Source organism: Cardiocondyla obscurior, linkage group LG06, assembly GCF_019399895.1.
Source record: "Cardiocondyla obscurior isolate alpha-2009 linkage group LG06, Cobs3.1, whole genome shotgun sequence".
NCBI classification, from domain to species: domain Eukaryota; kingdom Metazoa; phylum Arthropoda; class Insecta; order Hymenoptera; family Formicidae; genus Cardiocondyla; species Cardiocondyla obscurior.
Genome location: NC_091869.1, coordinates 4,914,541 through 4,928,622, shown reverse-complemented (window position 1 = coordinate 4,928,622; position 14,082 = coordinate 4,914,541). Strand labels below are relative to the sequence as shown.

General features: G+C 34.1%; 4 protein-coding genes across 7 annotated transcripts; 1 reads left to right on the top strand and 3 right to left on the bottom strand.

Moving 5' to 3' along the window:
* Positions 1–114: 114 nt before the first annotated feature.
* LOC139103761 (monocyte to macrophage differentiation factor 2) lies at positions 115–4,663 on the bottom strand. Of its 3 annotated transcripts, XM_070658755.1 has the most exons (5): positions 4,528–4,663; positions 3,622–4,242; positions 2,455–2,700; positions 2,056–2,323; positions 115–1,900 (listed from the first exon to the last, which is right to left on the bottom strand). In XM_070658755.1, the coding sequence occupies exons 3-5, from the start codon at positions 2,688–2,690 to the stop codon at positions 1,643–1,645; spliced, it is 762 nt and encodes a 253-aa protein (XP_070514856.1). In that variant the 5' UTR covers positions 2,691–2,700; positions 3,622–4,242; positions 4,528–4,663; the 3' UTR covers positions 115–1,642. The 3 variants fall into 3 exon arrangements, with proteins under 3 accessions (XP_070514856.1, XP_070514854.1, XP_070514855.1); XM_070658753.1 differs by lacking the exon at positions 3,622–4,242 and having other exon boundaries at positions 4,528–4,661; XM_070658754.1 differs by lacking the exon at positions 3,622–4,242 and having other exon boundaries at positions 2,071–2,323; positions 4,528–4,661.
* Klp3a (kinesin-like protein 3A) lies at positions 4,527–10,055 on the bottom strand. Its single transcript, XM_070658714.1, has 14 exons — positions 9,958–10,055; positions 9,783–9,843; positions 9,469–9,694; positions 8,943–9,378; positions 8,520–8,785; positions 7,972–8,412; positions 7,485–7,872; positions 7,042–7,408; positions 6,652–6,949; positions 6,417–6,544; positions 6,205–6,348; positions 5,936–6,124; positions 5,614–5,793; positions 4,527–5,485 (listed from the first exon to the last, which is right to left on the bottom strand). The coding sequence occupies exons 3-14, from the start codon at positions 9,692–9,694 to the stop codon at positions 5,432–5,434; spliced, it is 3,117 nt and encodes a 1,038-aa protein (XP_070514815.1). The 5' UTR covers positions 9,783–9,843; positions 9,958–10,055; the 3' UTR covers positions 4,527–5,431.
* A 32-nt stretch (positions 10,056–10,087) lies between these two features.
* Or (AP-3 complex subunit sigma-2 or) lies at positions 10,088–12,243 on the top strand. Of its 2 annotated transcripts, none has more exons than XM_070658765.1 (3): positions 10,088–10,641; positions 10,883–11,266; positions 12,103–12,243. In XM_070658765.1, the coding sequence occupies exons 1-3, from the start codon at positions 10,573–10,575 to the stop codon at positions 12,223–12,225; spliced, it is 576 nt and encodes a 191-aa protein (XP_070514866.1). In that variant the 5' UTR covers positions 10,088–10,572; the 3' UTR covers positions 12,226–12,243. The 2 variants fall into 2 exon arrangements, with proteins under 2 accessions (XP_070514866.1, XP_070514865.1); XM_070658764.1 differs by having other exon boundaries at positions 10,865–11,266.
* A 621-nt stretch (positions 12,244–12,864) lies between these two features.
* On the bottom strand, positions 12,865–14,055 carry LOC139103764 (GATA zinc finger domain-containing protein 1). The gene is made up of 4 exons (XM_070658759.1): positions 13,634–14,055; positions 13,326–13,528; positions 13,025–13,234; positions 12,865–12,926 (listed from the first exon to the last, which is right to left on the bottom strand). Exons 1-4 carry the CDS (start codon positions 13,907–13,909, stop codon positions 12,878–12,880), a joined length of 738 nt encoding a protein of 245 aa, XP_070514860.1. The 5' UTR covers positions 13,910–14,055; the 3' UTR covers positions 12,865–12,877.
* Between the last annotated feature and the right edge of the window lie 27 nt (positions 14,056–14,082).

Genomic DNA, 14,082 nt, shown 5'->3' with positions numbered 1-14,082 from the left:
AACATAAATCTCATATATACATAATATGTGTAACAAATAATTCGGCCGTGGAATTTGTTCTTCTATACTTCTATCGTGATAACAAGAGTCTTATCGAATATGAAAAGCAATTAATCTTTGGCCAATGTACAATACATGTTTTATTTCTCACTATTACAAGTGTGACAATTATGTCGGGAAGTATATATATCAGTGACAACGACGCTACATGTTACTTGACGATACTTTGGTCCACGAATAATTATATACAACCAAAACAGACAGTAAATAACTCGTAACTAATAATCGTTTTGTACTTTGTCCTTTGCGGTATTACGTTATACGTATACATTGTAATTAAACATTCTCGTTACATCAAAACTCGTATTTTAAAGTTATCAATGCCATATTATGCATATACGCTATATATTAATTACTATACATACTAATTTTAAATATACAATTAATGTGTACATATAAGGAAGTACAAATTAGATTATTTTCTAATATATGTTTATAAATGCTATTATAGCATTATTTAAATAATTTTACAATATACATACATGGTAAGATGATTATTATAGTACCAGAACCAACATACCATAATTGAATGGCTTCATTTGATTCAATTATACACAATATTATATGGAAGTATCGTATCGAGTAACAATATAAGTAAGGCCATTGCTCAACGTGTCAAGTTTTAAAAAACTCTCAATAATTTTAACATAATACATGTTACAACATCGTTCATTCACAACAACGTACCAAAGTATAATATGATCGAAATAATTCTTTTTCTTCATCGTTATAAAAACTCAAACGGCGAGTATTGAAAACTTTGTACTACACAAAATGCTATGTTAATTCAAATTTTGGCACAATACTGCAAACAGAAAGACATTTTAAATAGAGAGTAGAGATGTATAATCAGTCGACTTGATTTCCATTCATTGGTTAATACTAAACTAATCTATACCTTGTAAAGATTCTAATACCGAGCTATCTTTATCAAACTTATGCAATATAAAACAAAAAAAAGGTTTCTCCCCAAAAAATATTCTATATATAATATTCCTTGCATTTGGAAAAGTACAGAAATAGTACAGTTTTCTTTCTTATAATAATTTGGCAACATCCATGAATGATACCGAGATTAACAAATACACTAAATCGAATACAAACAATACAAAGTTTGTTATAAATGTATATTAAAACTCGTCAACTGTAACAATAACTGATTCATTAATATCTCTGCTATTAATATCTTTGATGTTTTCTTTTCGTTTTAATATGCAATACAATTATAATATACGAATGGAGTCTTATATGGCCATCAGGTACATTAAAATTGTCTTTTCCTTTTCTTTTTAATACACGCACACATCCGTACATTAACATACGCACATGATTTCCCGTAATATCCTAACATTTAAAATAATTATGGAAAAAATGTTTAACTGTTTAGTGCAGAGAGGCACAAACTATAGTTAAAAAAAAATTTATACTTATCAAAAACTTTAAATCGACATAAATTAGATTTATGTATCAGAAAATTAAAAAAAAATATGTATATGGATATATAGAGTTTACCTTTTAAAACTGTTGAATTTTAGAATCATTAACATTTGGAAGAAATATTATAGAAAATAGGATACAGCTTCTACAATTCCTCTATATGAGGCTTTAGCACATTAGACAATTGTGGCATACCGACAGATGGTCCGAGAGGATTTGTCGAATCCATTTCAGAAAATACGTGGTTTAAAATTGCGTAGTAATGGAATCCAGCCGCCGCAGCTACGAAAAGGTGCCATATTGCGTGTGCGCAAGGTATCCGGCCATCCGATTTGAAAAATACTAAGCCAAGTACGTATATCAATCCACCCAGTTTTAATTCCGTAATATTGTAATAGTTATACTGTAACAATCAATCAATAGTAAATCATTCTCAACGTTTGAAATTAATGAGATTATATGAGATGTGTATCGTTTGAGCAAAAAGTATTTTTCATTTTCATGCTTTTAAAATGGTGATCGTGATGATTAATATAGATAATCCAAATATAAACTTACTGGTACTTTACTTACAACGTTGAGGATCGCAACGCTAGGCCCAATACCCATAACCACATAGAAAATAGTTTCAAGCATCTTGTATTTCTCGTGAAAGATCTGCTGGTAGAGGATACCCATTATAGCCATGATCCAGACGACATATCGCATCGCAAATAAAAGTTCATCGTCTGAGAAGTGTTCTATATTTAACCATGGAAAGTAACTGGCTGCTATAAAGATGTAAATCATGGCACGATCACAACGATGCAACGCATCTTTAAGTTGTCTAAAATATTATGCGCGATAAATATCTCGCTTACCATACATTGCGTGTCGCAAAGTGCATTTATAAGAGAAAACGAGAAACGAAGATTTAATAGAAGGGCTGATTAAAATTACAAATCAATATTTGCGTACCTGTTATGATTGCAATAGTGCACAGTGTGGAAGAAAGTTGACACTGCGAATACAAGGATCAAGGAAGTTCCATAAACGCAAGCGGAAACAAATTGCGCCCATGTTGCTGAACGTCGTACAAGTTCAATACCGCCAATTACCGAAGGCACAACCCATATTCCATGAGTTGCCACATTTGCTACATGTTCGATAGATGTAGGAGTATACGCCTCGTTCGTGCATGGTCTCGGATTCATCCATTTTATCCTGCAATATATTTATAGCTGTATTTATTCAGACCGTGCCCTTTTTTTCTATTGTACATTCTGTTAATTAAATCTCTCTGTTGAAATCTTTTACAAAATGATACGTTACATTACAGAGAACTTGATAAAAATTAATGAAATGATACGCATATACATATATCCTATCATTAAACACAAAAGACATTGATAACATCAAAATCAATAATATTGCATGTTTTACGATTTGTTTCGCCATATTTAAGTGATACTCTAACGCATTGACGTGACGGGAAATAGTTACATAAGAAATCATGAAATATGAACAGTCGTTATATAAAACGAAAGATTAGTTATTGCATAAAAGAGTATTTAATTTAATCTATGTAAAGCAGTTAATGCAATTAAAGAATTTTAAAAGATACTGTTTTTATATAAGTTTAGATTATACGATTAGATTTAGATTATATGTATGCTATAATACAATATCAGTAGTAGAGTAAAAGCATAATAAATGATAAAGTAATAAAATGTAATACATATACTGTAATAAAAAAAAAACTAATTTTTTTCTTAATTTTATAAGCATTATCAAGTCAAAATACACATGCACATAGAGAAAAAGCATATAATTTTCATTACATATCGCTCATTTGCTAAACAATACCGATACAAACAAGAATTTATTTTTCAGTGGCTTACGAGAAAATGATGGAAATTAAGTACATTAAATAAATAAAATAAAAAATGTAGTTGAATAGACAATAATTTTTTTTTTTTTTTTTAATTAACTACGTTGCATCAAAAATTATATTTAAAATATAAATATTTAAGTTAATTTTTTAGAAAATTTGAAATTTTAAGCCATCGTATTAATGTTGCATTGTCGTAAATGAGCGATGATACGCTACGATGCACACGAGTTTTTAGATCAACTGCAAGATACCTGCTTGTTGAACTATTTTAAGAGGAGAAAACCTGTAATCCACGTTATACCACAGGATTTCTTTCCACGTGTTTATATCTGTGGAACAGTCCTCAGGTTTATATACACCGTTCAAGTAGATACCGTCGATCTTCTTTTTATCCTTCTATCAAGCGGTGCTAGTGCATTCCGTTAAAATTTGTTAACTATTTTAAGGCTTCAAAACATGCATGATTTTTAATTACTGTTGAACTCAAGTAAATACTACACAATTGTTAAGTTTATAAAAAAAACTGTACATGACTAACGGAATCGTTTAATTCGTCAATAATAAAATCTCGAAATTAAAATGCACATTATGTATTTCTTTTTTTTTATTTTTTTTTCTCTCATGTATTGCAAAAGTGGCAACTGGATCTTTTTTTTGTACATCACATCTATACCTGTACAAAGAAGAATCATTATATGTATTGTTATACATGATCTCTCCCATATACGAAAAACACGATAGTATTAATACCCAACTGTACTGATTGATAATTATATCAGTAATTCATGCAGGCACATAAATTATGTCGCGTACAAACATATGCTACATGCCAAACGTCCAGATAATATCCAAGGATGCAAAAAAATGCATAACTACAAAAAAAAGGGATTAAATGAGCAGAGTACAAAGTCTAAGATGATATTGATGAGTGGGGGTAGGTTAGCAAGCTATAATGGGAACTCTTAATTCTTTCAATTGTCTAGATTGGAAGAATTACTTGCCTCAAACTTAACAAGTTACATGTACATAAAAATTAATGCATTCCATATTTATTGCTAATACAGGTGACTCAAACGGCAAAATAGATGATAGCATTTTACTAAGTAGAATATGATCGACACTACCAAAGTTGCCGGTGCAAATATCACAACTCTTACTCTCTGATCCGTTGTAGTTGAAGAAAATTTTTGACGAGTGCCGTGACGAACTGATGGAGACAGGTGCCATCCATGACGTTAAACCAACGTGGGACGTTCTGATCTGAAGGCGGGGAATTGATCGATATCCCAAAGGGTATCTTTCAGTCAACGTAATTAGTAACGGCGGCGTAACAGTTGCCGCACCAGCTGCGTCTTCCATCGCATACCGCTACTACCAGAAGTGTCAAACTCGTGACAATTTACGTTCGACATCGAACGACACGAGTAGACGCGTCAATCTGCTTTCATCTGCTCTCTGCAACCGCAAGGTAAGCTGCGGGAAGACCAACCCTGTATAGCCGGATGTTCAGTTCGGCTGCCTCGACGACTCCACGAAGACCACTTGGACCTGACCGCACAGAATAGACAAGTCAGCCCCAGCAATAACCCGTACTCTGTCCTACCCTTCTAGAGTATGTCGAATATACAAGCATACTACTGAACACAATCGTCGTAAACCCCCAGACGGCTCAGACTCCAGTCCTCACCTTACGTACGAATCAATGCCACTCATTCTCCACTGATGTCGCTACGTGTCAATTAATCCGGCACGGCATCTTTCATGCGTTTAGCCAAATTTAATTTAACTATTGCGCGCTAAATACAATTTCATAATTTCGTCAAAGGAAATGCTATTTTATTCATGTGAATTGATGTGCATACATTTGATGTAAATACGATACTATGATTTGTACAAATGATTGACATGTATAAACCTTAAATTATTTGTACGTTTATATCTATGATGTGAGCATTTAAATTTTGTACATTTTATACATTAAAATCAATATTTAAAAAATTAATAACATAGAAATGTCCATTTATAATTAGAAGTCAAAAATTAAATAATACTATTCATTATCTATTCTAGTTTTATTTCACTTTTTATGTCGTTTGAAAACAGCGTTGTACACAACTGAAAAGAAAAGTATAAAAGTTAAAATATTTAATAAGTAGATAAATAAATGGGTAAATAAATGGCTGAGTGCATATAATTTGTTTCTATACATTGTGATATCGGAATATAATATATGTATAACTTACATTCTGCTTGTCCTTATTCTGACATTGATTTGAATCACAGTTGCAGTTATTACAAGTAACACCATTCTTTCGACACGTGCATATTCGTGTGGCACATTTGGTCTTACAAGCGCAACGTATCAAATTTTCATCGGGTTCTGTTTTAAAGGTCAATTGTTGTACGGAGAGTTTTGATTTATTCTAAACAAAGAGAAGACACTCTTTTGTTGAAAAAAAAACTTAGTGTAGAAATGTAAGAATATATTTGTGAAATTTATAACATTCACTGTTAAAACTAGATTAGAAAAAAAGAAAAAAAACAGCTTTTGTGGCATAGTATTACCTGCAGTTTTTGTATGCGACTGTAAAGTGGGGTCTTTTTCCAATCTGGATCTTTATCAACATCATCATGCTCCATCGTTAAACTGGTATCGAGCGATAAATCACAATTAGCATCAATTATTTGTGTTTTTTCTCTTTTTTTTTTTTTTAATACATTTTTATTTTTACTTAGATTGTTCTCTGTCAAAACCTAAAACATAATAAAACGACGAATTAATGAATTAATGAAACATGTTTATTTTTAACATTATTTCGCATAAACCTAATTACCTGTTTTTCATATCCTGTCGGAGTGTCGACGTCGCTAGAAGACGCCGATGGAATATCGAATGTATTTTGCAGATGAGGCGTTTTATTTGTTTTCTTCCGTTTTTCAGACTCTTCTAGTTGCATTTCTAAATTCTGATTTTTTTCCTAAAATATTATCACATAATTTAGAATTAAATATATATATATGTTATACATTAATATATAATACTAACTTTCAATTTGTCGTATTTGTAACATTGTTGCTTCTTGTCTTGAGCTATTATGCGAAATGCTTCGTCAAAAGCGATTTTGGCATCCGTTGTTGTACGTAGTACATTCCACCTAGTATTTACTCTAGTTTCTGAAAAAGAAAATTAATATATATTTAATTTATTAACAGAGTACACTGCGATTACGAATAATCATATAGTCCTAATAATGTTATTAGAATAAATTCAGAAATTTTACCTTGATCCGACTCGAGAATCTTCTGTTGCAAATCTGCAATTTGTGCGTTTCGAATTTCTATAAGTTCAGTAATAGTCGCAAGTGCTTCTTCATCTTGGTCATTGTTTCTTTTAAGTTGCTCTAATTGAGGTACCAAGGAAGCTCTGTCTTGCATTAATTTCTCAAGAGAATAATTTGCTTCTACAGTGGCCATTAATACCTCCAATTCTTGAGATATCCAAGTTTTCACTTCTTCCTTGCTATTGGCGATCTTCCTTTCCTGCCGCTGAGTCGCCTGTTTTTGCATCTCCAATGCACCCTGTATTATAATATAAATTTTCAACAATCTCATTCTGTTAATAAATTCGTTTACTAACTTACGAGTTAAATATTATTGGTAAAGAAACTAACCTTTAATCTTTTGTTAACTGCAAAAGCTTCTTCCATTTTTCTCTTGAAAACATTTTCTTGCTTATTATGCTGTATTTTCATGCGTACTATTTCATTAGCACGCTTACGATCCTGCGTTTTTAATTTATTTATTTCCTTCTCTTTAGATAGTTTCCATTTTGTAAAATGATTTGCATCGTCGCGCATCTGTCTGATAAGCTTAACTCGAACTGCTTTTAACGATTGTATTTCAGAGGAGAGAGTTCTAATCTTTTGATCCTGCCTTTCTTTCCCCTTGATTATTTTATTTTGTTCCACGCATTTACGCGTCAAGTCGGCTATTTTTTTTTCCAATTCTTGAACTTTTTTACGACGCGTCTCAGCTAGCCTGCATGAAAAGAATTACAATTAAATAAAATAAACCGATTCAAATCACCCTTTTATCAATTATTCTAATTACTTACTTAGAGCTGATATTTTGTGTGTGTACAATTTGTAAATGTTCCTCCTTTTCGGCATGCAATCGTTTAATTTCAAGTTCCATTTCCACAATATTTCTACAACTTTCTGCGGTTTGTTCTTTAGCATTCTTTAACAGTTCTGATACAAGGCTTTCTTTAAGGGCTAGCTCCTTATTAATATTTTGAACTTCATTATTGCGCTCCGCTTGTCGTAACGTATGCTCCTCCTCTTTTTTGTCGAAGTAATCCAAACTACTTTCGATATTGTTAGGTTCCTCATCATGTACTAACCCTTTTACATTCTCCTCCATGTGTGTAACACAATTATTGGAATTAGATATTTCATGATTTAAAAGCTCTTCAGACGCTTTTCTCTCATCATTTTGAATATCTATGAACGTAAAATAAGAAAGTTACTCACCCAAGTTTATAGTTTGCAACAAAACATTTAACATAATTAATACAAGGTTTATATTAAAAATAATCTCACCTAGCATCTTTTCATATATTGTTTTCAATTTATTTCGTTTTTCTTCATCAATTTCAGAAAAACTATCAAAATTTTGCAAAATTTGTTTGAATTCGTCTAACAATAATGTCATAGCAGATCGAATTTTTTCTCGAGCTTGTTCCGCCATTTCTGCTCGTTCGTGCATAATTACAATTTCTCCTAAATTTGAATTCAATTTCTCCGTCATGTCTCTAAGCTTGTGCTGTAACATGCGGTTTTTCTCCTCCAGTGCCTCATGTTCCTTGGGGCATGTCATGACAAATTCCGGATTCACAAGGGCCAGCCGTAATTCTTGAATCAGTTTGTTCAGCCGATTTATCTCTGCTATTTTCGGATCTTGATTTACAATTGGCTTGTTCTTTATTTTGCGCGCACGGTCCGCATATCTCAATGTACTCAGAGTCTCGTCTAAATTATAATCTGCAAATAGATATATAATAATGTTAAAATATATTAAAATTTGACAATGCAGCTTTACTTCGACCAATAAAAAAAAATGCAGAAAAAAATAGCATGTAAATACTAACCTGCCGGACTGACACATGCGACCATAAGAGTCATAGAATTACCACCTAAGGAGTCTTGTAACAATCTCGTTAGTTTACTATCTCGATATCCGATGTAAGATCCAGAGGTACCTTCGCCAAGCTGCGAAATAACATTTCCTAGAGCTAATAATCCTTTATTTATATTCACTCCTTCTTTAAATCGTTCTCCAGTAGCTTGAGTCTTTTTGCTACGTTCAGATCCCGCTAAATCAACCAGATGAAATTTTGCTATTGTTGCTGTATTTCTGTTTAAAAAATAAAAAAAGATCCACTTATCACAGAAGTTTAAAGACAGAATAAAAAGCAGTAACAAAAAATATTGAATTAATTTCATATTTTTGTAATTATCAAATAAATATTTAATATATATAAGTTTAATTAATTATCCAAAGTTATATTTACGAATCATCCATTTTTTGTTGATGTATGCATATAGTAAATATCGCATGGCTACGACTGCTATGTGCATTCATAGCAGTTGCCCCTGTTACACGACCCAAAGATCCTTGGGTCAAACATTCTAGTGTTTCTTTAGCATTTGTAACCTCTCTCTCGGTTACACCAACAATTCTTATGCTTTTGCCATCTTCTCTAATGTCCACAATAGATTGACTTTTGTGCTTGTCTGATAAAAGATCATATAATTGTTCTTGATACAATTCCATAAATGAAACTGTAACCTTATGACTCCAGTTTTTCTTGGATTCAATAGTTTGAAAGATATCAAATGCAACTCTTGGTATAATACCCTTTTCTTCTACACCTGTATAATTGGTACCCATAGAATGGGTTTTGCCACTTCCAGTCTGGCCATAAGCTAACACTGTGACATTATAGCCTACAGAAGGACGAAAAATATTTTTAATGTAATGTAAACATAATATTTTGTCTTAAAAGTAAAGTTTTCCATGGTTATATATAAATTTACCTTGAAAAATATTTTCTACAAGTCTTTTAATTGCAGTGTTATAAAATTCTTCCTGTCCAACATCAGGAGAAAATACATAATTGTAAGTGAATGCTTTATCTGTATTGCATATGCGAACTTGAGGTTCTCCAGGTATTGCATCTAAGCACATTTGACATCCTCTATTTACCTCACTTTCTACTAACGGACGGATACGTAGAGCGACTCGAACGGTATCGTCACACATCTACAAAATTTTATGTCAAGATAAACGTTAAACATTAAGAATTAATGTGTTGAAATCCATAGATTATTCTTTATTGCTCAATACTTACGGCTGCTTATTGTTCGTCGAGTCAGAAACGGCAGAGCACAAAAGTCCAATCACCAGCCACACTGTACGAAACGTGACAAACCTCCAGCTTAGTTTTTAGAAATTTTGTCGAGGCTCGAAAATACGATAATTCTCGGCTATTACAGATTATTAATCAATAAAACTGGCATACGTACAGAACACAGAATGATTCAAGGCAGCAAGACGATCCAGGGTGATATAACAGCAATACAAGACGAAGAGGAATGGAAGGAGCGAAGAACCAACGAAAGACAGCCGAGAAATACGTTAAATTTCAAACAATTTAAACTTATTCGAAGAAGGGGTACGTGAATATGGAAACGATTGTTTGCAGCCAATCCTGACGAAAGATCTAACTGCGCGCGATCTCAATTATAATTGGTTTCTATACATACAACAGCGACCAATCACGAATGCCGTACACAATTTTCGTTTCTGGCGCAGAAAGTGCAATAGAGTGCCATATAATAAAAAAAAAAAAAACACTCTTGATACACGTCTCAAGAAGTAAGAGTGAATTTTTTAATGCTTGTCGCTGGTAGACACGTTGATAATTAACCTCGTCGAAGTTTCTCCGTTCGTTAATTATTAATTAACGATTATTATACGTAAAATTTTTAATTTACCGGAAGGAAATAATGAAAATTAAATCGATCGAGGAAGAGTCACAGTGGTAAAACATAACTTCCTCGCATATCAGTAATCGTGCTGTTTCGTACGTAAAAATTGAATTACCATTAAATCAACCAACTGACGGTGAACATATAGACATGATCAAGGCGATCCTGGTTTTTAACAATCATGGGAAACCTCGTCTTTCCAAATTTTATCAATACTTTGTAAGTATACGTTGGATGCCTCTAGCTCGAATCTTCCACTTGTTGTTCAACCTACGCAAATTAAATTTTTTTAACAAGATGTACTTAATAAAATTTGCGTTAGAAGCGACACGCAAATTTATTAAATAATTTTTTAAATAAATTTATTAAATAAAATTTACCAAATAAATCCCGATCATATGGAACGCAATAAGAACGCCGAGTATATGGATCACTTCGACAGATGTGTTTTCTGCTTCAGAATGAGGATATGCAGCAGCAGATAATAAAAGAGACGTTTCAGCTTGTTTCAAAGAGAGACGACAATGTGTGCAACTTCTTGGAAGGGGGTAGTCTGATTGGTGGATCCGATTACAAATTGATCTACAGGCATTACGCGACACTCTATTTTGTATTTTGCGTCGACAGCTCAGAGTCAGAGCTGGGAATTCTTGATCTTATACAAGTATTCGTCGAGACCCTGGACAAATGTTTCGAGAATGTGTGCGAGCTGGATCTTATTTTTCACGTAGACAAAGTTCATTATATACTCAATGAACTAGTAATGGGTGGTATGGTCCTTGAGACTAACATGACCGAAATCCTTACGAGAATTGAGGATCAGAACAAATTAGAAAAGCAAGAGGTAAGTATAATTTGTTATTACAATCCTGATTACTTTGACCATGATTTTAAATTTGTCCTGAATTTAAATGTGTTCAATGTTACAATTGTTTTAAACTAATAACACAATTCACAATCAGGATTCAATTCGTTGTGACGCACAAATTACTATAATTTTATACAGCCGAATTTTCATTGCTCATTTTATCGAATAGAACGCTAACATTATATGTTTCAAGCTAGTACAGCTTATTTTGCAATATTATTTCACTGTATTTATTTCACTGGGCTTGAAAATTATTACTGCCTAAACAGTTTGTTGAGAGCTTTGCTATGCATGTATACTGGTACAGTGATCTGTAGAAAATGTTTTACATGGTGACAGATAGGACTGATTGACGTAACATCAATTTTAGGGGACTTACAAATCTAGGCGGTCTTGCTCACCCCGTCCGTTTGTCCTTCTGGGACCCCCTCCTTAAAGTAAATCAGCCCATTTTGTACAAGCTCACACTGCCGCGCATAAACCGCCGTGTGTTTGTAATTTGTTTTTAACTTTTCTATTTTTTTTTCTTTGTCAATAACTATCAAAAATGCTCCATAGCTTTATAAAGCGTAAGCGTAAGCGTTTGTGTAACACGCATGGCGATGCTGTTTTGTAATTGTCCGCTACATAAACTGAGTGCCTTCATAATGTAAATGTCATAATGTTGCTTTACAAGGATAATAAATATCATCGACGTCGTGTAGCTATCTGTCGTTTGTCTTCGCTCCCAATTAAAGTATTTTTTTACCTTTGAATTTACTCCCGATACACGTCCGTTCTCCACACTTCTTCCATCCGTATGGTGTGTGCAGGCGGGAATTACAGCAGCGCCCGCGCGTGCTGTCTCGGCGGTGAAGAACATGAATATACCACAGCAAATAAAGGATATGAAGCTGCCTGACTTGCCGCAAGCCATAAAAGATCTCAAATTCTGACCAGCCGTCACCTCGTTGGCACCTAGCTGACTGGTCTCTTCCGTCATCCCGAACGTAACCGACACAGCCGTCGCACCGAGGACACTTTTCTCTTCTCTTCAAGCAACTGAGAATGCACCAATGCTGCCTGGTACCTCCACATATATCCCGTCTCAACGATACCAGAGTTAAAAATTACGGATGAACCGCTATCTCTCTCTCTTTCTCTCAAATTACGGTTCTTTCGGCAGGAAAGTACGTACTACAAGGAAAAACCTGTCTTGAGAAGTTTCTAAAGTAAGGAAAAAAATTTGGATAAGATAAGAAGACGTTTCTTAAATTTTTTTACATGCATATGATAGATAATATTTTAAAATTATCAAGTTCGCAAATTCAATTATAGAATTGACAACTTTACAATTGTCCAATATAACGATCTAGCTTCGTTACGTGTAAGAAAAAACATGTCCACGTTATTCATTGCAAATACAAAACATTAATGTTATAATGTTGTAATAAAGATATATTTAATAAAATTAGCATTATTGTAAACGTGCCGTTTCCTGCAAATCTATTTCTGCGTTATACTTACGATATATTGTATGTTAAGTGTATCACACTTCCGTCTGTAAATTCTTGCGACTTCTTTGCACTCGCATATTTAACAATCTAATCATTCTTTATTAAAATAACCTACACGATTGAAAGGAAATATCGAAAAGCTAAAAAAAAAGAAACAAAATGTAATGTACATATAAAAATTATCTTACTATTTTAAACTTAGAGCAATATCAGCCGTTATCTATAAAGTTACTGTTACTTTTTAGCTATGGCTAATTCGTTTCTGAGAGTTGTCCATATATAGCCCACTCCTTTTTCTGTTAGTGAAGGTGGATAAGGGCTATTCTTTAATTTAAAATAGTCGGACGGAGCATGCATTACAAATTCCATGCACTCTAATTTACGTGGTAAATCTTCCTCTGGTCCAATTATATACGTCTCGGGAATAAAGCCTTCTTCCGGTGACGGACTAGTAAATATATCAAATAAAATCAGCGTCGATAAGTACTGTACAAAATTTTTATAATTAAGTATTAATGAGATAAAGCTGATAGACTCACCTTGCTGTCGTAGGTAATAACCACGTAATAGCAGCACTCTTTTCACAATATTGATCCGTCAACAAGCCACGTATCTGAGCATAATAAATACCACCGTCCACATCCTGCATTGAGACCACGTCTCCGACTTGAAAGTACGTTCCTTTGTAAAACACAAAGTTGCTGGTGACTGGGGTAGCAGTAGCTGTAGGTGCTTTGACTGGCTAGAAGCAAACAGTTGAACAATGTATTGTATTTCTATAAGAGAAACCGCTCGCTAAGCCACATCTAGTGGCACTAAAGTGAAATGGTAGTATTTGTTCGCTCACCGTTTTCTTGAACAGATTTCTGCGGCCCTTGCCTTTGGGTACGATTCTGTGCGGGCCCACCGTTTTTGTGTTGCAGTACCTCGTGATTCGCGTGCTCCTTCGTGGCTTCAGCGAGCCGCTTCTGTCCTCCTCGTCCGCCCTGGAAGACGAGCTCGCCTCCACGTTACGCTCGACCTCCAGGCAGGCATTACACAAGTTACCAGCGTCGGTCGAATGCCATAGAGGCGTCTCGCGTGTCCCGCATTTGACACATGCCGGCTTGTTGCCGAGCGGCATCAGATCCCCCTCAGGTCGATCCCGGCGAGTACGTGAGCAACGACGAATTACCTCGGCGATGATCCGACCGTCGATCTCAGCTGTCACGTCATGTTTACTGTTTCGCGCAGTGCGTTCACGTGCTCCGGGCAACCGACCGTTCGGCACATGCGTCTCGGCTCGTCTCGGCCCGG